Here is a 22,917-nt window from a genome sequence, read left to right on the forward strand (position 1 = left end):
ATTGGTCACAGTTTCACGTGATAAATCAATGATTCGCAATTGATTTTAATCTTTATAACTAGTGTACAATTACTGTATTTCTATATACATAGACCTAGACATTGCATTAATAAAATTAAACCGTAATGTAAAATGTTTAAACACTGATTTCATACATCGACATCCTCCCTTCACTCAAGTATAATTAATTTGCATATTCTCGCGCGGGGACACTTGGAAGCCGGCCTGCGGGCGCGAGACCAAAGTTTCGCGGGCTGAAAAGGCACCGCCTTCCCGATGTAGAGCGACAAGTACGCAGTCCAATCGGAACTCAGATGTCGATATCGGGTGTCCAATGAGACGGCAGGCTGGGCGGGGCGAAGCGCGGTTGAAGAATCTCATTGATTTCGAGCAGCGCCAGTTTTAGATCGGATTTTTACGGGAAACCGTGTGGAAGTGTTTTATTTGTGAATACCTGGAGGCGTTTAAAACAAGGTAAAAAAAAAACAAAAAAAAACGAAAGAAATAATAATAACAAAAAAAAAAAAAAATGATATGATTTACCCTAATTTTTTTTTTTTTTAATGAAAAGTTGTTTTGGGGAATTCAAAACAGTTGACGAGCTGCAGTTAGTAACTCAAGTAGAATCCGACTCGTGTTTTCTTTAAACTGTCATTAATTACCTCAGTAATTAAGAAGCATCAGTCTAATTATGTCGGCAGTTAAACGAAGTGATCTCTGAAAGAAAACGTTTCTTTTGTGTCACGTTTAAAACCCCGCGTATTGACCGGAAACGCAACTTAAAAACAAACAAACAAACAAACAAACAAACAAAGTCAAACTCTTTCTCTTTTCTCTTTCTCTGTGTAGTAGGTGTACATGGTTCACAAATATCCCGGGTTGTATTTGTTTTGTTAGCTAAGGACCGGTGCTTTTTGCTGTCACTTTATTAAATCGAAATGTTGGTCATTTTGCACTTTGTGTTCAACGTCGTTTTCGCTACATCGGTCTTGTCAAGAATAAGATACAGCTGTGCAGTAAAATAAGCTGTACAATTGTGCAGGCGTTTACTGTAAATTACAGCTTTCACAAGTTGAGTAGTACTGTATGGATACAAAATGGTGGACACCTTTTATTATAGCAAGTGTTATGAAGTTGGGTTCCCTTCTCCACAACAAGTCGGTGCTTCTCCTGGACTACTCGGATCAACGACCTGACAACTGGGAAAAAAAATATATATATATATATCTATGTACTTTTCTTCCAAGGAAACATGTGGATCCAGGTGCGTACTATGGATGGGAAGGAGACCCACCGGATCGACTCCCTTTCTAAGCTGACCAAGGTTGACGATCTCCGGCTCAAGATCGCGGAATTGTTTAAAGTGGAGCCCGAGAGGCAAAGGCTTTTTTACAGGGGCAAGCAGGTAACCCGTCTTTCTAGCATCTTAACGCATCATTCTTAAAACCCCAACATTCACATAAGCTATAAGCTTGGTTTGTGAACTGTAGGAGGGAAGTGAATTACTGGACAACCTAGCTGACACTTTGTCTGCATGTGTTAGGTGCTTTTATGTTACTTTTTTTGGAAGTCGTACTGCCATCTTGCGGCTAACTAGAGTATAGTATACAACAAGCTTTTTCCTCAAAGGGTTGTAAAGAAGCCTTCACGTTTCCATTCACTGCGGGCACAGTGTTGAAAAGCTGATTTCTGGCTACAATTTTACATAAACTACTTAGTAAATACTTGACTATAAGACATCAGGCTTTTACATTGCCATCTTAAGTCCCGTATGTATGGCAAATTTTGCGATTTACTTGAAGTATATTTTTTGCATTGTCTAGATGGAAGACAGCCACACCATCTTCGACTACAATGTGGGATTGAACGATATCGTCCAGCTCCTGGTCCGACAGGCTGTCCCTAACTGCCCCCCAGCTGTTCCGAAGGAGGCGGAGCTCTCTGATACTGATTCTGGCTGTGGCTCCGCCCAGAGCGAGTCGGACAAGAACTCCAATAACGGGGAGGAGGTGGAAGGCCAGGCTGGCACCTCTGCGCAGTCTGATCCTGTAGAGCCTGCATTCGGCTGCTACAAGGTAACCTATTATATGAATGTAGAGCATGGTGAAAATGCATAACCGTCTACATCTGGTTTAAATTTATATCTACATTTCAGAAATAGTCTAATCGGTGAGATTGTTGCTTGATTTGGACAGGCAACTGTCACAAAGTGATTGAAGTTTTGGGTGAAGGTCACCATCTCCCCTGGCTGATTCCCCCCTAGATTAACGAGTTTGTGGACGCCTGTGACCTGAATATGGGAGCCTGGTTTGAAGCTCAGATTCTCAATGTGACTAAAGAACCCAAGAGTTCAAGCGAGTCTGGAGAGGATAAAAGCGATTCTGCAAAGCCCAGCAAAGAGGAGACCGTGGTTATGTATCACGTCAAATATGAAGAGTAAGGCTTTTTATTTATGTATGATAGGAAAGCTTCTTGTCTTGTGGTGGTGTGTTTTTTTTTTTTTTTTTTTTTTTTTTTTTGGGAAACCTACTCCATGTAATTGTATGCCGAGTCTTTCAGTAACTCCTTAAATAAACAGGTCTGGATTTATCTAGAGCAGGGCTTCCCAACCCTGGTCCTGGGGACCCGTGTCTTCTGGTTTTCATTCTAACTGTGCTCTCAGTTCCTTAACTGAACCATTAATTGAACCATTAATCTGCTTAATTAAGCCTTTTAATTGTTCACAACTAAAGTTGCAGAGTTCAAGTTACTTTTGCAATGGGTCTTATCTGCATCCCTGGCATATGGGAGTGTAGGAAGCTATGCGGTGCATGTTCTGGTATTAAATGCAACTTATTAATGGGCTGAATTGCTGTTGAGCCCTTGTCTTTTTTGAAAGGTCCACTCTTGAAACTCTCTCCTTTTTTTCAAATCAGTTATCCAGAGAATGGTGTTGTGAAGCTGACTGGGAAGGATGTCCGCCCCCGTGCCAGGACAGTGTACCAGTGGCACCAACTAGAAGTGGGCATGGTAGTTATGGTGAACTTCAACCCTGATGAACCCAAGGAGAGGGGTTTTTGGTACGATGCAGAAATCCAGAGGAAGAGAGAAACACGCACCGGACGTGAAATATATGGCAAGATATTGCTTGGGTAGGTTGATAAGTTCTGTCTTGTACTTGTGGAAAATGCAGACTGTGAATTGAGTCTATATTTGATCTTAATGTATTCAAACTCAATGTAACTATTGTGTGTAAACAAACTGATTACTTTTTTTTTAGTTTTTTGCCAAATGCGTGTTTTTGTGTTTGTGTTGCATGATTTAGATTGTGTGTAATTAGTAAGATGTGTCCTTAATCTTTTTAAGAGATGCTGGTGATTCTCTAAATGACTGTAAGATCATGTTTGTGAATGAAATCTACAAAATTGAAGAGCCAGGAAGTGCAGAGGGTGCTGCTTTGGAGAGCCCCATGAAAAGTAGGCATTAACTTTCGTCTATTTACTGATTTTGCATAATATAGCGCTATTGCAGAATAGTGGTACATTATAAATTGAAATGTGGATTTTATGATCAGTTTTCTTTATATTCTGAAGTCTTTTATTACAGCAAGTCTTGTAAAAATAGTATGTTTTTGAAAATACTGTTGTGTATATTAACAGGACTTGTGTAGTTATCTCGCTTCTTCGATCCACTAACTTGAATCCGAGAGACTGATATAACGGTGCTTTTGTACCTTCTAAACAATTAAAAAGACCAGAAATTTGTAACTAGTGCTCGGTCTCTTTCCTCTTCAGGATCAAACGGCCCAGAGTGTAAGCACTGCAAGGATGACCCAAAGAAGAACTGCCGCATGTGTAACTGCCATGTGTGTGGGGTGAAGCAGGATCCAGACAAACAGCTTCTGTGTGATGAGTGTGACCAGGCCTTCCATATGTACTGTCTCGACCCTCCCCTAACCTCCATCCCAGATGATGAGGACTGGTAAGTAATGAGTGAAGTCATTAACTAGCTTCAGGAAAATTTGGATGGTGCAATGGCTTCTAAATCAAACCGTTCAAGTCTTAGTTATTGCTTGCTGACTGACTAGTCAGTTAAGTGAAATGTAAGTCTTCAGGCTTTGACCAATTTGTCTAATTTGTTAGGTACTGCCCGAGCTGTAGGAATGATGCAAGTGAAGTAGTTTTAGCTGGAGAGAAGCTGAAGGAGAGCAAGAAGAAATCTAAGATGGCTTCTGCAAACTCATCCACCCAGAGAGACTGGGGCAAGGTACGTTTGTCTATTTAACTGCATAATTTCAAGTTGGTATTTTTGTACAAATGTCAAGCCAAGTAGATAGCTGTAATTTTTTAAAATTTTTCCCTCCTCCAGGGCATGGCTTGTGTTGGTCGTACAAAGCAGTGCACCATTGTACCTTCAAATCACTATGGACCAATCCCTGGAGTTCCTGTGGGGACACAGTGGAAGTTTAGGGTGCAGGTAAGTGGTATTTTATTTGCATGCAGTTGTGCAGAGTAGGGGTCTTCAGTAAAGCTGCTAATTGGATGAAAAGGCAGCAACCTGGAATATAAATAGGTTACGTTTTTTTCCTATTGTTGCATTCAAACCAGTAATCCGCATCCTGCTGTTCACAGGTCAGTGAGTCGGGAGTGCATAGGCCGCATGTTGCAGGTATTCATGGAAGGAGCAACGATGGAGCCTACTCGCTGGTTTTGGCTGGGGGATATGAAGATGATGTGGTGAGTTAAGGGATTACTGGGAACTACATTTGTGGTCTCTGTTGGAATGCGGATAAAAACATTTAAGAAATTACTCGGTCCCATAGTTAATGTTGGTGGCATTTTTTAATGTGTGTATATAATTAACTCACTTAATGCCTCTCTCCAACCTTACGGTTATACCTTTTACTGCTTCCTTCTGAAAAAATGCACATAAATTTCCATGCCTCTCTTTTTACCCTAGGATGCCGGCAATGAATTCACCTATACAGGATCTGGAGGCCGTGATCTGTCTGGAAACAAGCGTACAGCTGAACAGTCTTGTGACCAGAAACTCACAAATATGAACAGGTCAGAACAATGGAGTATTGCTATTACTTGCTCTGTCTGAAGATTGAGTTGAAGAGGTTATCTAAAAGCCTGTTAAGTGGGTCCACTGGAAAAGCCTTGCGGCTGAACAAGGAATGGCAGCAGTTTAAGTTAGGCTAGGGTGCTGTGGACCCTTGATGTTTGTTCAGGCTGTACCGCGTGGGATTGCAGAGTAACAGGATTTGGAATCCCATATTACTACTTTTCTTTCTTCTAAATAGAGCTTTGGCTTCAAACTGCAACGCTGCTTTGAATGACAAGGATGGAGCCGAAGCCAAGGACTGGAAAGCAGGGAAGCCAGTCCGTGTGGTCAGGTCCTCTAAGGGACGCAAGCACAGCAAGTACAGCCCAGAGGATGGCAACAGATACGATGGCATCTACAAGGTTTGTGTGAGCTGGTGGAGAGTACTGGCAACTGCTGGAGTTTAGCTATGCAGTAATTAAGTTTTGTTGTACTTTGAATTTGAGATGGCTGCATAATAGCTTGTATGTCTTTATTAAATTCCTTTCCAGATTGTGAAGTACTGGCCAGAGAAAGGAAAGTCTGGCTTCTTGGTCTGGAGGTATTTATTAAAGCGACATGATGATGAGCCAGCCCCATGGACCAGAGATGGGAAGGAGAGGATAAAGAAGCTGGGGCTTACTATGCAGGTAGTCCTTTTTAGTAACCATCATATGCTGTTGGACCCAGTTCCTCCTCTTCAGCCTCATTCTTAAGGCTGTCTCCTTACACCCATCAGTACCCAGAAGGCTACTTGGAGGCTCAGGCTGCCAAGGAGAAGGAAAAAGAAAACAAAAAGGAAGATGAGGAGGAGGAGGAGGTGGAGACTCCCAGCAAAGGCAAAAGAAAGAGAAAATCTCAAATAGGTATGTGACCTTGTTTCACGCCTTTATGTATTGTCAACTGAACAGTCTTCCATTTATACACACAATACTTCGTTGTATGGTTGATCCGTTGTCACAGATTGGACATTTTCAATGTTCTGGGAGGTGGGAGTTATTGGTGAAATCTGTCAATCCATTGTATAAGGTGGACGAAACAGTTGAATGTAAGTTGCTTGTAGTACAAAATGCACTTCCTAATATGCTTGCTTATTTATTTTTTGCCACTCTACAACTGTGATGGGGGCTGCTATATACCAGATAAGGAGACTTCTTCCCCAGTTAAAAGCACACCCAAAAAGATGAAAGTGGAGGCATATAAACTGACAAAGGAGCAGAAAGGGCTTATTAAGGAGGATGAGCTCAACAAGAAAGTTTGGGATGAGGCTCTGACCTCACTCAAAGAAGGACCGGTAAGTATCAGGGTTGACTTTAAATCCTAAACTGTATGCTGCTCTGCATTCTACAGCTAATCACGTGTTCATGGTGTCGGTAGTTGGAACATTTAATGAGAAATGTTTTCAGCTGATTCTATTGTGTTGTGTTTTTTTCCCCAGAAATTCCTGAATAAAGTGGAAGAGGTATTCCTGTGTATCTGCTGCCAGGAAGTGGTTTTTCAACCAGTCACAACAGAGTGCCAGCATAACGTCTGCAGGGTGAGTTCAAGAACAATTCAGGTATACAGCTAGACCATGATTATCCACACCAATTTCTGTATTAGTTATAATTAAATTGGTAGCAAACGTGCAAATCTAATTTTCTTGTGATTTTAGGATTGTAGAATAGACTAAGCCATGAGTTTCTGTAAGCCAAACCTCACAGCTGTCTCATCTCCTGCAGGAATGTTTACAGCGCTCGTTCAAGGCCGACGTCTACACATGTCCTGCTTGCCGGCATGATCTGGGCAAGAACTACAGCATGACTGTCAACAAACCACTGCAAAGCCTTTTGAACCAGTTCTTTCCAGGATACAGCAGTGGCCGGTGACAACTTCTCCACTCTGTCATAGAAATGACAAAGGGGGAGGGGGGGAGATTTTATGAACTGAAATAACGATTGGAATTTTCAAACTAAAACTACACACCTTCAGTACCTTCATGTTGGTGTGTGTCAAGTATATAGTTGTGAAATGCAGCTGCTTTTTCTCTCTCCTTCCTTCCCAAGATTTGTTTCCTTCATTCAGAATGTAAATATGTTGCAGTTTAACTTTGTGGACAGTGGTTACAGATGTTTAGTGTTACTTTATTTGCAAACTTGCTTAATAAATGGGTGTCTGTGAAAGGGGGCACAGTAGAGGTGAAAAGTCATTGCAGCAGGGGATAGTGTGCAGGAACAAAAATACAAAACGCACAATGACAACCTTGTTGCTCAGTCACTGCAACACAATTTGTACATTAGTTTTTATAGGAACTCAATAGCAGCCAGGTTGCAGTGATTTCAAAAGTAAAGTTTTGGAATGCTACCTCAAGCAGCCCTTCCTGTTATCTCTGGGCAAACTTAGAATGGAAGTCTATTCTAGCTTGCGATATATAAAAAAGCAATATAAAAAAAAAAAAAAAAAAAAAAAAAAAAAACCTTTGTGAAGCCCTTAAGTGCCTTTTTATAAGAGATGTGCCCCCCATTCTAGTACTGAATTGTTCATTTAAACCTGCTTTTATGAGAAGAGGGTGTTTATAGCTCTGCTAGTTACTTGCATTGTTTTGGTTTTGCAGTGACTCCTCACTTGAGTTTTTTTGCCCTTTGGTGTCTTGTATACATTGCATCTTGGTATCATTTTTTTATTTAATGTAATAGTCATGGTGCAACAACGTGTGCCTCTTCTGTTTTACCATCAGAGCCAGTGTAAAAATATACTTTTTGTGCTGAAATGTACATTTTGCAAAATAAAATGGGTAACTAAGTTGTGCTCAGTTTCTTTTCTTCTGTAAGTCAGTAACATTTGCAATTGTATACCTCGACACATCCATTCAGCATACTGGACAGTGTATATGCGTAGTGCTTGTGTTGGCAAATCGTTGACTAATTGTTGTTTTAAGTTTTTTTTTTTTTTGTTTGCCAATTCCTACTCTCAATGTGCAAGGTTCTGAATTATGAAATAGTTTATTTGATTTGGACTTTCACTTACAGCGACATGTATTTGACTTCATGTGTATGATTTTATTTTTTATTAATAAAATGTTGTATTAATGTTTAACTTTTACTTCCCATTGCTGCCTCCTATTTTTGGTGTGTTGTGTTTTTATTTATTTTATTTTTATCTGGTGAGTTTGAGAAGTTAAATCTTTTTCAGTTGAGGTTCCAGTGGTAGGTTTGAGTTTCTTTCATATATACACTCCTAGCACATAGCAGTCCTACCCAAGTCTTGTTACTGCAAGGTGTTTGTACAGAGGGATAGATTGATATGTAGAGCTGTTTTCACATTAGCAATATGGTGAATGGACTGATACGGATGGCCCAATTAACTGTGAACACTAGGCGCCATTGGGTTTAATTGAACTGCAAGGAACAGCCTCTAACTGTAAAGCTATGTAAATCAGCGTTTATAAACGAGGATAATCGATACTCGAAGCTGTACATTTTGCATTGAAATCGCGTATTAATGGCGAGAAACTGTGTAGGGTTTCTTATGTCTTGATAGGGCGAGATGTTTCTTTGTCTACCGATGCATGTGCCGGTGAATGCTTTTCACTGACCAATAATATGAAACCTGGTTCTTCTGCTGGAGGTCTCGGACCACACCTCTGCGAGATTTCAACCAGCATGTGCCAGTCCGGACTCTCGCTGCTGGTTGGGATTAACTGCATGCACTCGCTTGCATTGCGACCGAACGTGATCGAAACACCAAAAAAGGCGGAGTTTGAAAAATGGAAACGAAACCCCACGAAGGACGGACTGACTGACGGACTGACAGTCGAGCGAGCCTGTGAATTTAGAGAAATGACCGGAACACACGCCCTTCATTGCTGAAACTGGTCTCATAAATGATAATGTGCACTGGTGCTTGCCAAACCCATTGCATGCCAACAAAACAAAACAAAAACGCTAGAAGGGTTGCAAATAAATGGAAAATCTGCTTCCCTTGTCTCTGAAATAAAGGCTTCAAAAGTAAACTTAGGCGCCACTGTGCCTCTAAAATGCATGGCAAAGTGGTCACTTTGGAGCAGTAAGAGCCAACATGGCACACGTAGCAGTGCAGTTTCATACCACGCTCGGTTCTGCAAGGCTCGGTTCTGATGGACCGACGAGAAGGAAGCATGGAAACTCTTTAATGTTGCGGAAGGGGATCTCAGCAACTCCTAGTGGCCAATGAAAGCCTGTGTTCACATGTCAATTACTTCGCTTCTAGCTCATCAGTGGTTACCCCACCTGCCAACTAAAGAATCTATCCAATAACGCATCAGCACCGCGGTGGGCGTTAGCCAGCGCTGACACGGTCCAATCAAGCGAGGGAATGGCTCGTGTGGGCGTGACCCGGTGCGCTCGCTGGTAAACTGGCCGATAATCGTTCGGCCGGGGGTGTAAAGGGAAAGAGAAACCGAGCAAAATAAAGAAAGAAAAGATGGGAGACGACCGGAGCAAAGTGGGAGGTTAGTGTAACCCGCGTCGTTATGTGCTGTTCGGAGAGCGCTGCTCAAACAAACAAACAAACAAACAAACAAACAAAAAGGGAACAGCAATGCAAACATTTGTTTTTTTTTATCGGTCGCGGTGTTGTTGTGTTGACTTTTTTTTATCGGAAGGATGGGGGGGGGTTAGAAATTTCAGACAAAAAAAAAAAAAAAAAAAAACTTGTGCCATTTGGAGAGCCATAGGAAATGTTGCAGTAATTATTGTGTCTGTTTTGTTTGAGCACGGGTATTAACTACAGTATGCAAATCCGCCACTGCCAGTAAGGTTATCTGAGGCATGGATTGCACAGGGGGTATTAGGACTGCTGACATGTAATAATCATCCATACAGAAACGGGGTGATTGTTCTGCTAACACACGCCTATTCTGAGCGTATTGGCTCCGTGTTGTGCTCTGCACGGGTTAATAATATATCGAGTTAGCCAAACATGTTTGCGTACGGTAACTATTGCTTATTATTGTCTTATTTGGTTGCAACCGTGTATCCAGTGTAATGCAAACTACCCCATGCCTAGGCAGGTCATTGTACATGTAAATACAATGTGTTGCTGGTTGGCACTAGCCAAGAAAAGGAGCATGCTTTTTTTTTTTTTGACCTGTGAAAGTATTGTAGCCGTATATCGGTGGTATTATTATTATTATTATTTTAATGTCTTGTTTCAATATCTCTTGTTAATGAAATATAACATACATTTGTAGATAGTACAGCATGCGCCTGACTGACATTTCTTGCATGCAGAGGTGCACGTCTACACTAGTGGTTGCATTTAATTATTCGACGCCGCGATAGTTAAGTTAAATGAGGCCCCTGTTCATTTATTTAAAAAAGATCTATATCGTGGAGTAATATCAGTATTTTTAAACATTTTTATAATCGTTTTTTTTTTTTTTTTAATAGGTACTATATGCTATTCGAGCCTGTTGTTTGTGTGTTGATCAGTAATTTTTATGATGTGTGTTTTGTTAAAATGTGTGCTAACATGTCTTTGACATGTACAGTGCCTGCAGGCGTGCCCGGATCTCTATAGTACTATACTTTAAACATCTTATGGCGTTGATAACATGCATTGAATTGTGCATAACATAGGGGCAGCTTTCTGGTGTGTGACCATGGTTACATTTGACTGAATCACTGTTTATATACAGCCATGTAATGCAAATATTTTTTAATATTGTAAATCTATATCAGGGTTGATACTACCCCTGGTGCGTTAATTCAGTTGTTGCAGCATGTTGCAGGTAGTTACTGTGAAAGCAGGGATGCAAAATGTAACATTTCTCTGGGTTTACAAAGTAGGCACTGTTATGAAGCCTTGAGATGCATCCCACAAATCCTGCTTTTTGTTCTCTCAACTTATTACTGTCACCTGGCATTCCTGCATCCAAAAACCACACAGTGCTCTCAGCTCAATGTGCTGTAGCCATATGCAGGTTTTGTGTTGAGTGGCATTGGTGGGAAAGCACACATGTTAGTAAAGGGCGGCGCGTTTTCAAATCTAAACCTAGCTGGCATTTTGAAGACAATTGGCATCCTATTGGAAGTGAATTGATTTTTGTTTTGTTGCTGAATAATTCTGCATTATGTTGGAATACAAAGCAATGCTAACACAGTTTTGCCATTTCTTTAAGTGCATATACCCTAATATTTGTTCTGCAGGCCAATTTTTCTATACAAAAAAAAATTGCAATTTGGGCTACCTGACTATTGTGAATATTGAGCAACGTGTGCGACACAGGGTAGTAAATGGGAGTGGTTAAACTTTGACGCAGTGGATAGATGTTCTTGTCTTTTGACCATTGTGCAGTCAGGTGGTCAGGCTCAAGTTTAAGCAGCCAGGCTGAATTAGAGCCACGTGACTGTCCAGTTCAGAGCCTCGAACCTCATACCCTCCAGCTGAATCGACTTCTCCGGTACCGTACCGGATCCTCGCAGCTTGATCGTGTGAACCAGATTCTGAAATCCGCTCTCTGTGGAGTATGCTGACAGTGACTCTGCTTCGCTGTGATATTATAACCCGTGAAAAACAGGCGTGCTTTAAAACAGGCCTCATGCTCTTCTATGAAATCTTACTAGAATTTGAAGAATATACAGTAGTACTGCCAAAAAAAAAAAACTATAGTAAAATCACCATCAAGGTAAATCTATGATCTCGATAAACTAACCTCCCCACTCTAAAATACACACTGATCAGTTCTGAAAAATATATAATGCAACATGCCTGCCTGGAGCTGTGTTTTATAATGTATCGTTTTTATAGTTTAAAAACCAAACTATCTTATTTGCACTAGCCTTATTATTATTATTGTTAACATCAGTAGTATCCTCACTACTGTACCCATTTTTCTTTGCTGTAGGTTGGAGGGTATGGGGCATGTTCCAGAAGCTTGCAGTAGGTAATTAAGGAGAGTCCAAGGTTTTGAATTGTGTAATAATAATTCTGCATATGATGAGTGAACTGAAATATGCCATTTATAATTACCTACTGCTGAGGGTAATAACTTGGCATGCATTACATGACAAACCGGTGTCCCTTTCCAACTTAAACTCTTATCAGGAATTTTAAACTTACAGGACTTTCTGGTTTCTCCCAAATTGAGGTCGCAGGAGGCAAACTCGAGCTTATCTTTGGGAGCACTGCAGGTTAAAGTTGCAGCAAGCGACCACCACAAATCCTCAACGCAGATTCCCTTCTCCGCCGTGTATAATGGAATAGTAGCCGTCTCCAATAAGTAGTGTACTGTGAAATAACAACAGTAAGCTGTATCAGTGACCCTAATATTGCATACACCTGCATGTTGAGGGTAAATGAGGGCAGGAACAGATGGTTTTGGAACCTCTTTTCCACTGAGCTACAATGAGAACTCATTCTAGTAATCCGGCGTGTGTCCGTCCTAAACGTTTGTCCGCCATGATCAAGCTCTTCAGCAACATCACCCATGTGTACAGCACTAATGCTACAGGAAAGTGAGCTGTGCTTGCAATTGAATGTTGTTGGTTTTTTTAATTATCATAAAGCTGTGCAGTCTGCTGCTGTGTATATGACCGACACCTATGGAAGTTTATACAACACGGTAACAGGGCAGGAACCCTGCGCCTGAAGAGGGTTTTTGTGTGCAAATGTAGATTATAAACAGTGTGTGTTTTTGTACTAATTTAATTAATGAAGTAAGTGACGCTCCTGCGAGAGCCTGTCTGCTGTGTGTGATTAGCAGGTGTGGAATGTAATCAGCAGGTAGGTGTGTTCAGGCAGGGGTCGTCCAGGCTCCAGTTATTCGTCTCGGGGCTGCAGCAAAACCAACCTGCCAACCGGTCTGAAGAAGCTGAAATCCGCCAGCATGTGTGTGAGAGAACCAGGGCTGGCTACCGAAGAGTCAGTAAGCAAGTCGAAACCGCTGACAGCCGGGCGAGTAGCCCGAGTTTGTTTGTTATTAAACAGAGAAGATTATTTCAGAGATTGTGGATCCCAAGTTTTCGTACACTGTGTTGTATGCGCTCCTTGCGCTGCCGTTGCTGGTAGTGTCACGTTAGCTGTTCAGTGTGTTGTGTAAATTAATCCTGTTTGCCTGCAGGGGGCGTATCAACTTCACCCGCCGTCTGGATCTCCTGCCTGTCACTCAGCAGCGAATGCACACACCCACACGGTAGACGGCTACTCTGTCACTGCATTAATATCCTGTGGCTTTGTAAACCAGGGATTTAGGGGAGCGCCCTAATAAAAACTGAATCTCAAAACAATAATTGTGTGAATGCGGTAATTATTCCAGCTGTGTGTAATGGTATTTAAAACAGGATTCATTCATCCTGAGTTTTTGCTGCCCTTGATCCAGTCCCACTGCAGTCAGATACGTGACAGACTACCGTACTTTTTAATTTTTAGGTCAAAAAATAATTTAACATTTTTGTGAAATACATGTACTTTCCGTTTACTCTTAAGCATATATTTACTGTCACACTGTATGTCCTTCAAACAGAGAGAGAGGCTGCAAGTTAAACAGTGGGGCAATTTCAACACGACATGGAAGCAGGAAAGTGGAAAATCCAGTTGTTGTTTCACAACACAGAGTAATGGCAAAGTTCAGAGACGCACCTTTCTGTTCCTGTGCTGTGGCACTGTTACAATGCATTACACACTGCTGTAGGCAGCGTGAGTGAGCATCTCTCTCTCTCGGTTAGTGTCTCAGAGGCACTAGTCAGGGATGCTGGAGTGAGCAGAAAGAAGAGAGGGTAATGTTTGGTCTCCGCTATCCCTGCAGGCTGCACTCTAGATTTTAACCAAAATTTTGAGTGGTGACCGGAAACAGAAGGGCCCAGGTTTACAGCACTGTACGAAACTTTGCCCCCGGTGCACTTTTTTTTGCCCCTAAAGGATGACTGATGATATATTAATCCCGTGGATGATTTTATTGATATACTTATTAACAACTTAAAAATAAAATCATAAAATGAGGTCAGTTTTTTTACATAGGCATGGCCGTATTAAAATTTGTCGCTGTTTTAGACCATTAAAATAGGCAATTTATTGCATTTGTCTCATTTTATGTATTTTATTTTATTTATTTATTTTAGATAGTCCTGTAGGAAGGAGACTTTTAAAGGGAATGCTGAAAATCGGGTCTAAGATTTCAAGTCTTCATCCAAAATTAGGGATAATATCGGATCTGCTTTACTGCAATGGATTGAGCCTAGGGCAGGGTAGGATTCAGGAAAATCCAAGGCTTTTTCTCTGCAGCAAGGCCCCTGGAGTTGGGAGTGCGCTGTCTCCTCTGGCTGCATGCTGTGAACGACAGCACTTTGCTTGACTCAGTAAACTGCTTTTTTTTTTTTTTAAATCAACTTGATCTTCCTGTTTTTGTCTAAGAAGTCTGGGTTGTGTGACATGCGTACTGTAATTTCGCCTGTAGCATTTAAAGCTACGTTTTTTAAAACCGTTTTCACGCAGATGACTTGCATGATACCGAAAGCACAAGGAAAGAAGTGTCTGTGTAGTCTGACAGGTCCCAAAGCAGGTCCGCATTGTGTGTGACTAGTGCTTGGGACGGGGTCCGGGTCCCAGCTAGACAGCAGTACAGTATCTATCATTGCCCTAAAACATCATTCAAATACACAGAGGGAAACGAAAGACAGCTTTGCAAGTTTCAGGGCGGTGGATTTAAGATCCGTCGCTGTTCAGATTATTGAAATAGACCCCTGTTTCACAGTTGATGGCTCATTGTACTGGGACTGTCCCCTTTAACCTCCAGTCTCTGACTGCTTTACTGTGCCCCTAATTCAAATGGTCTGTCCCTCCTCCTCCTCCTCCTCCTCCTCCTGCATTAGTTTCCAGTGTCAGTTCATTGTGAGACTCCATCTGTCCTTTTGTTTGACTGGATGCTTTGGATTGCGGGAGACTGTGATCAAGGTGGCGAGGCAGAGCAGGAAATATAATAATCTGGAAAGGAGAATGGTTCAGCTGAAGTTTCACCTGCACCTAATACAACAGCCTCTAGTGCTTCCTGAAACGGTTTTTATGCATTTTCTTTCCCAATAATCTACCGATTTTAAAACATTTTTTTTTTTTTAACAGTTTTCCTTATTAGCGGTGTTTGATATGAGAATCGAATGCCCATCCGAGAGGTGGGGTGTTTATCCAAGCCTCCAGCATTGCGGGAGGGGATTACATTCTCGTTTATCACACCCTACCCATGCAGGATTTCTCATAATCTCTGGTGAGCATTGTTTTCCAGCCAGAGTTCTGAAGTTCTGTGTTGCTTGTTTTGGTGGGGCGGTTAATTTGTGTTGGTGGTTGCGCTCTGTTGCTGGTGTTAATGAGAGGGTGTTTCCTGTAATTACAAGCTGGTTTATTTCGGGGAAATATCAACTAGATGAGCCCATTTAAAAAAAATAAATAAATAAATAAAATTGCTTACCGATTATTATAAAACTTTTTATAAATATAACCAGCCAGCCAGAGAAGTTTCAAATACATGTGTTTTTCTTTTTTTTTCTTTCTGTGCCAAAAAAAGTGGGACTGTATCTTTTATGTCTGGCTTCAGTGTATTGTAACATCCGGTTCATTCATTGAAAAAAAAAACAAAAAAAAAAAAAAAAAAAAACGAAAGCAAATGGTTCAATTTTGAAGTTGAGTTGGTGGTTTTTGCTCTTAAAGACAGAGTGACGGGCTGGCTTGCATTTTAAGCATCGTTTGAATGTGGCACACAGTAAAGCTGATAGCAGGGGTTTGGGGGATAAAATCAACATGCAAAATGTAAATGGAAATTGCATGTTCTGGAGCTGCATTACCCCTTACCCAATAGCAGCTCCTAAGCAAAAGACAATGGCAAGTGTTGGGAGAATCCTCAGTCTCCGAGCGGGATTTGGCTGTGCGTGTGGGGAGAGAGTGATCCCATGTGTTGTAATTAAATGGCAATTTTAAAAATGATCCAGTAATCCTGTATTGTTTTATGTGGCCCAGAAGCTATTGTACCTGTGCATTTTATACCCGCGCTTTACTTGCAGGCACTTGAATCATAAGCAGTTTTCCAAAATGCAGTTGTGTTCTTTCCTGAAAACCCTCCTTTTGATGGCAAGTAACAGCGTTTGAATTTGATTAATTGAGTGCAGTGCAAGGTATTCCCACTTAAAGGATCACCCCCTCTTTAGATACTGTCGTTGTGCTAAGCATACACACTTATACTGACTGGGGGTATCTGTAGTGGTTGTATTTACCTACCCAGTACTGGCTGGCAGGTAGTAGATTAGATGCAGGAATTAATTGTAATGGCAACAGGTTTGACTTAACAAACCACAGCTCTCAATGTATCCAAATATTTTCACAGCTGCCGTTTTCATACCTTCACATCCTTCAGGGGAAACGTGGGTGTGTGCGCACACCCATGTATTGTATAAAGTCTTGGTTGTCGCTTCTTTAATACTGGGACACACACTGGTACTGTCTAGGGCGATTGCAGAGGTAATGGGGTTTAAGCAGGACTTTGTAGGAGATCTTTCTTTTGCTTCCAAAAAGTCAGTCGCACGTGATGATCTGTGGGCTGTAATTACCCTGGACTCTCTATGGTAACTGATGGGGAGCGCATGGTCTAAAGCCTGGTCCGGGTGTAGTGAGCATCACCTGTCTCCCTTACCTGGGACTGCATGTTCCAGCGGGGAGGGGGGTAGTGCAGCTGTACTGCTTTTATTAGCACTCTCCCAGAGCTGTTCCTGTGGGGGGTGCTGCTAAACTTCACTGCACAACGTTATCTGTGGTACAGTGGAAATATAATTAGTTTCATTAAGTCAACTCTGTTCTTGTGGGATAGTGTCTTGGGGTGGGGGGGGGGGCTTTGTTTAGACAAATTAATTTACGAATTCTATTTTCACGAGAAGAAAGTCTTTTGCAGTTACATACCGGGCGGCTGGGATAAAATAGAAAATAAAAATGTGTGCTAAACACCTTTTTACAAATGTGCTTCCTCTTCATCAGAACCGGTAATGTAATCGAATCCCACAATTTATTGAGTTGGCAGGTTCCTCCATCCAAGGTGACTTAGAGGTGTTGCAGGGCAGGACTGTACAGGGTTACAGTGCAAGATTAATATTTAAATAGTGTAGTTTACAGTAAGTGCAAATAATACTGCTAGAATACAATATAAACTGGGATGCAACAAGTTAGGATTAAAATATCATTCTTTTCTTTTCATTTGAAGTATTTTCAGCCAGAGAAAGACTGGAGCCCCATTAACGATGGGTTTCAAAGCACCGCTTGCTCCTGCTTTGTAACTCTGTCTACGCTGTGCTGAATGACTCCTTCTCTCCGTTTGATTTCACCGGCTGTAGGCATGGGCTCGGAGATCCCCAGTCCCAACGCCCAGAATCCAGGCTGCAAGATCATGACGTTCCGGCCCACCATGGAGGAATTCCGGGATTTCGAGAAATACATAGCGTACATCGAGTCCCAGGGAGCACACAGAGCAGGGCTGGCCAAGGTAAGCACCCCCTGTCGATGCATCTGATTTCTGTGTAGTTGTAAGCTTTAGCTAGCGGTCCGTCTAGCTCTGTTCTTAAGTTGCTAACTTATTTTTAAAAACGTTGTCAGCGGTGCCCCGCGTTGACTGTGACTGACCCAGGGCACGTGGATGCATTTGAACCAGAGATCTGAAATTGCATTTCCATTTAGATTCAGTTTCATTTCCTAAACTTTACGATGTAAAGGTTTTAAACTTGCTCCACTTTTTTTTTTTTTAAGACTCCTTTTTATAAAAAGTCTACCATGTGCACCATAACCAATTCCACTAGCACTTTCATTCCTAAAACTCGTTAAGTGATATGAAACTCTTGGCAGTAGCTGTAGCTTTATGAAGTGTGTAGCTCTGTTTGTAACTGATAGCCCATAGTGGGAAGCACTCCAGTATGTATGACTGCAGTATAAACGCATGTATACACACACACACAGACTCTCTCTGTCTGACCCAGGTAATCCCTCCCAAGGAGTGGAGGCCGCGGCAGTCATACGAGTCGATCGATGAGATGGTGATCCCGGCGCCCATCGTGCAGGTGGTGACGGGTCAGTCTGGGCTCTTCACACAGTACAACATCCAGAAGAAGCCTGTGACTGTGGGGGAGTACCGCAAGCTGGCTAACAGTGACAAGTACGTACAGCCTGAACCAACGAGCCCCCCCCCCCCTCCCCCCAGGAACAGGGATACCGCGTGGCAGGGCTTCCCAACCCCGGCCCTCGGGGGGGCCCTGTGTGTTCTCTGGTTTTCATTCCCACTCTGCTCTCAGTTGCTTAACTAGACCCTTTTAATTGCACTCATTTGCTTAATTAGACTTTTTTTTTTAATTGTTCTCCACTCTTAAAAATTTACAGAGTTCAAGCTACTTATAAAATGTTACTGATAACTTGAAATCTGCAACGGTTTAAGCTGAAAACATGTAAAAAAAAAAAAAAGAAACCTTTTTAGAGTTAAGCTATGTGTCCCACAAATAAACGTTTATTATTTGTTGCACGAAACAGGGTTTAAAATTTATTGACAGGTTGGAGCTGGTCATCCAAACATTCCTCCTTGTGATGCTCGAGTCGCTCTCCAGTGTGTTTCAGAAGAAACTGTTTGAGCAAGCGCTCATCTCCTTGTGTATTTTAAGAGGATTAAGGTCTCCATTCAACCCTGCTGAAGCAAGTCGGAATGATTTGTAAAAACAACAGTAATGACGCGAACACATTTAAATGCTTTTTTATGAGAGCTTTTCTTTCTGCTTCGAATGAAGGAAGAAACCAGTGATTTTTCCATTGCATCATACATGTTTTCCAAAGTGCTGTGGTGTGACCATCTGCTGGAATTATATACGTCAATGGGCATTGCGTGCTGTGTCAAAGTCATGCTGGTGGTAGATGCACAGGAGTTGTGTTTTTAATTCACGCAAATAACTTACTGGTGCAGATTTATTGAACTTGTGCCCCAGTTGCATTGTACAGCAACCTTGTCCTTTTTGACACTACTGATAAGCTGTCTGGTTTGCTTACTAGGTGAAAATTTAAGATACGTTTGCATGGAACAAAAGGTGAACACAGTGGACTTCGATTGATTTCAGGTTGTCTTTTGTGAATAGCTGCAGAAGGGAATGCAGACTTTGAATCTGGCAGTAATCTTGGCTCTGGTTTGTGTGCAGGTATTGCCCCCCTCGGCACCAGGACTTTGAGGATCTGGAGAGGAAATACTGGAAGAACCTGACTTTTGTGTCCCCGATCTATGGAGCTGATATCAGCGGATCTCTGTACGACAAAGTGAGTTGCAGATGGGCAGGTTTTAATTTAGCCTTTTCTATTGGGAAAACTAAAAACCGTGGACTTGCACATACACGTTTTTGCAAAGGGGATGTATTGGAGGCAGTCATAGCATGTATTTATTAATATAGTTTTATTGGTTTTCTGTTATACAATTAATTACATTACATGCTGGTGTTCACAATAGCATTGAACATCTTTAACAACATGCTGGTATATTTCTCTTTTTCCTTTTCGGAAAAGATTAAATACTTGGTAAAGGAGAGAGGAAATTAGCAGACTACTGAATGATATGTCAAAGCAGGTATTTAAATAATACTGACTTGCCATAGAGGAGAACATACATTTACAAATTCATTTTTACATTTTTTATTAAATGTATCTGCTGCCACCTAGTGGAGACAGGCATGCCCTGCAGCCTTCTCAGAAAGGCACAGATTCTGTATTCAAACTAGAAGCAAGTCTGCTTTAACTGCACACTGCGTTGGGAATGCTAAGTGGTTTCTGTCTTTGGAGATGGTTTAAGGGTGACAGAATTAAGACCCAGTGAAAGAATGATAGACACGAAAGAAAAATGAAAACCATAACCCAATAAAAACGAAAAAAGTACATTTCAGGAAATGCACAGCAAGATCCTCTTGGTGTGCTGTGATCCCTATCTGGTGGCCGTAGTTAGTAATGCATTTAGGTAGCTTTTTTGACCCGTATCATCTTTTAAGTACCAGAAATTCATACGAGTTAAAACAAAACTATACTGTCCTGTTGAACTTGGAGCCATCCTTACACTTAGTTTTATACATGCAGAACAGCGGCCTCTAGTGGCCGCCGGGTGTCTGTCGAGCTGTGTGTGTGACTGTGCTGCGTTGCAGGGCATTCGGGAGTGGAACATCAGCAAGCTGAACACGCTGCTGGACATGGTGGAGCAGGAGTGCGGCATCGTGATCGAGGGAGTCAACACCCCCTACCTGTACTTCGGAATGTGGAAGACCACCTTCGCCTGGCACACTGAGGACATGGATCTGTACAGCATCAACTACCTGCACTTCGGAGAGCCCAAGTCCTGGTGAGCCTCCCTCCCCACTGGCTGCTGCCTGCCCACCTGTCTGTAATCCAGTGAGCTGGGAGTCCTTTTACTTATAGGTTATTGCTTGCGTGCGAATCGCGACAGGCTTGCACCCTCCCCTTCTCTCCCGTCCACCTGCTATTACATAAAAAACTAAAAAATCAAAGCTAATTACAGAAGCATTACCCATAGGAGAAGGAAAATGACTAATTTTTCGATTTCCAAGCCTTTTCATAGGCATTTTTGATCACCTCATCAGTGCCTCTGCCCCCTCTCTGTGCGTCCGACACACAAATCCAGGATTTTCTGATTTCCTCATTGGCATCCGCACTTAGTATTTTCCACGACATGAGGCACTAAATCCGACGAGCTCTAATAGAAGCGCTGCATCTGGTCCCGAGATGCTAAACATGATCACTGATCCGGGTTTACCAGCTGGTTGGGACCTCCTGCTCCTGCAGGCAGTTAGAGCTCTTAAAGCAAGGTGCGTTAGGTAATGCATTGGGGATATTAGAAACACGTTCGCTGTAGGGTTGGAAGGATTATCACGAAGCGCGATATTAACGACTTACGACAATCGTGCTATCAACGAGTTTCATTTAAAGCTGCAGAGAATATTCAGATTGTGGAGTGGCTTTATTTTAAAAAGTCGACGGAAAACTGTGTGAGTGAGGAGGAATCGCAAACTCGTGATTTTAAATCGCAATCATTTTTAGAGGATAATTTTAATGTCTTCTTATGAAGGAAGAGGAGCCACCAAACGTGACCCTCAGGTTGGTTTTGAACCCAGTCCTGTAGGGCTAGCTACCTTTGTTTTTATGCATGCAGGTGTTCGGAGACGCTCCTGGTAAAGTAGGGTTTATATAGAGCCCAGTGTGGTTTTATACGTGGACACAAGTCATTGTAGTGTCGCTTCACAGTCACTGGAGGGAGCTGTGGTATAGCAAAGTGCTGGCATTACTGTTTATATATATATATATAAAATTAAATAATAATTCTCTTTGGAAAGATGACAGTTGCTATAATTCGGCCAGGCAGAAGCTAGTGGAAAGGGTGTCTCTCTCTGTAGAAATTCAGCTTGTAGACATTCATGTACCTCTTAATAAATCATTTGTGCCCACAGCCACACTTGCAAGATAAATGCTGAGAAAAAAAAAAAAATCTTTTCATGCAGTGTTCCTGTCCTGTGTTGGAGATGTAATGTATGCTGATTAGCTGATGCATTAGTTTGCTTCTGCAGATGCCACCCGCTCCGTACTGGGGTGGCGATGTCAGGGTCTGGATTGGGTTCGAGACCCAAGAACAAGACTGATCCAAATACATTTCTACTGGATTCTTACACAAACCTTGCAGCCCAAGTGAAGGGGAGTCTTTGGGGTTCAGATAATCAGAGTCTTAGATTGAGATCCCGGAAGAAGGAGTGAATGAAGTCTAGCAGGGAAAACCCCAGGAAAAATAATAATGTAGAAAACACGAAATCCCAGACACTGTAGTATTTTAGTAGCTTCAAATGTATTGAATTACTTGTTGAAAATCGCTCTGTTTGTCCTGGGTTCAGTTTTCCCTAAAACTGCCCTGGCTTTGTGTGGATAAAGTGTTGCAACTAACAGACTCCCTCATTCTATTCAGATCATGTGACCGTGTAACCTTTCCACCCCCACGCATTACCTATATATCTAGGCTGAGGAGGCAGAGCTAGCACAGTTGAAATGCTGTTCAGTCTTGGCATTTTAGGATTCTCCAGGCCAGCCAGGTAAAGACAGATCAAGGGAAGAGAACTAAACTCAGTACTGGAGCAATGGAACAGAGAACCACTCAAAATGATTGCGGACAGCCTAAAATAGTAACGGCAGTGTAAAAAAAAAAAAAAAAAAACTACTGTAGTAGAGTCGATTCTTCCTAGCCCTGGTCTGCAGCGTTGAGATAGTTTTAATAGGATTTAGAAAAAGTCTCCTGAGCCACCATGAAGCATCCTGGCAGATACAATTGCAACATAGGAAGCAGTGTAACAGATTGGCAGGCTGAGTGACTTGCTGTCTGCAGCTCCATGCCTGTCCTCGGACCAGGAGATGTGGTTTCACTTCAATTCTGCTTCCCTGGGCAGATTTATGACAGGAGCGCTCTTCGTTATATTTGTGATAATCTGTTTTATGGCTTTTTCTGATGCAGTCTCTCTTAACTCATGGTCTCATTTGATTTATATGTTGGAAAGCGGTTTGACTGTTAGCTGTGAAATCTCGCTGTGATTAAACCTGTGCGGACAGGCTGATAAAGAAGCTTCTTCTGGTCAAGGGAAAGCGGTTGGGATTCCTGAAACCAGCACTGCTTTGCTGTGGCTCATCCAGTCAATTCCTTGAACAGTTCCATCTAGCTCTTTTAATTGCAGCTTGTTAAAAGTCAGTTTCTTGATTTGAAAAATGCCATGCAGCTTTGGCAAGGCAGCATTTCCGAGACAGTGTCCAAATGAGGCATTTTAAGCAATTCCAGTAAGGTAAAGCTGACTGTGTCCGCTGCAAGGT

General features: G+C 42.0%; 2 protein-coding genes across 5 annotated transcripts in view; both read left to right on the plus strand.

Annotated features, from left to right (window-relative positions):
• The first annotated feature begins 372 nt into the window (after positions 1-372).
• LOC121300546 (E3 ubiquitin-protein ligase UHRF1-like) lies at positions 373-8,087 on the plus strand. Its single transcript, XM_041229116.1, has 17 exons — positions 373-474; positions 1,248-1,405; positions 1,824-2,075; positions 2,264-2,436; positions 2,916-3,131; positions 3,346-3,455; positions 3,774-3,960; positions 4,122-4,245; positions 4,348-4,455; positions 4,611-4,715; positions 4,939-5,045; positions 5,285-5,447; positions 5,577-5,714; positions 5,804-5,930; positions 6,207-6,358; positions 6,503-6,601; positions 6,786-8,087. The coding sequence occupies exons 2-17, from the start codon at positions 1,253-1,255 to the stop codon at positions 6,930-6,932; spliced, it is 2,361 nt and encodes a 786-aa protein (XP_041085050.1). The 5' UTR covers positions 373-474; positions 1,248-1,252; the 3' UTR covers positions 6,933-8,087.
• Positions 8,088-9,406: 1,319 nt separating this feature from the next.
• Positions 9,407-22,917, plus strand: part of LOC121300710 (lysine-specific demethylase 4B-like) — a 74,941-nt gene continuing 61,430 nt past the window's right edge. Inside the window, exons 1-5 of one of the 4 annotated variants that reach the window (XM_041229431.1) lie at positions 9,407-9,532; positions 17,388-17,536; positions 18,024-18,199; positions 19,221-19,335; positions 20,205-20,398. In XM_041229431.1, the coding sequence (XP_041085365.1) occupies positions 9,505-9,532; positions 17,388-17,536; positions 18,024-18,199; positions 19,221-19,335; positions 20,205-20,398 (662 nt within the window). In that variant the 5' untranslated portion in view covers positions 9,407-9,504. Of the gene's footprint in view, positions 9,533-15,200; positions 15,281-17,387; positions 17,537-18,023; positions 18,200-19,220; positions 19,336-20,204; positions 20,399-22,917 lie in introns of those variants that run through there. The other 3 variants (XM_041229428.1, XM_041229430.1, XM_041229429.1) reach the window with 3 other exon arrangements.

The sequence above is a fragment of the Polyodon spathula genome, chromosome 26 (assembly GCF_017654505.1).
Source record: "Polyodon spathula isolate WHYD16114869_AA chromosome 26, ASM1765450v1, whole genome shotgun sequence".
Taxonomy (NCBI): Eukaryota; Metazoa; Chordata; class Actinopteri; order Acipenseriformes; family Polyodontidae; genus Polyodon; species Polyodon spathula.

What these genes read in the sequence shown, in the direction of transcription:
- LOC121300546 (XM_041229116.1), top strand. Translation starts at nt 1,253, where the DNA reads ATGTGGATCCAGGTGCGTACTATGGATGGGAAGGAGACCCACCGGATC. An exon ending in ATCCCAGATGATGAGGACTG is followed by an intron (nt 3,961 to 4,121) that starts GTAAGTAATGAG and finishes CTAATTTGTTAG; the next exon opens with GTACTGCCCGAGCTGTAGGA. An exon ending in AGTGGAAGTTTAGGGTGCAG is followed by an intron (nt 4,456 to 4,610) that starts GTAAGTGGTATT and finishes TGCTGTTCACAG; the next exon opens with GTCAGTGAGTCGGGAGTGCA.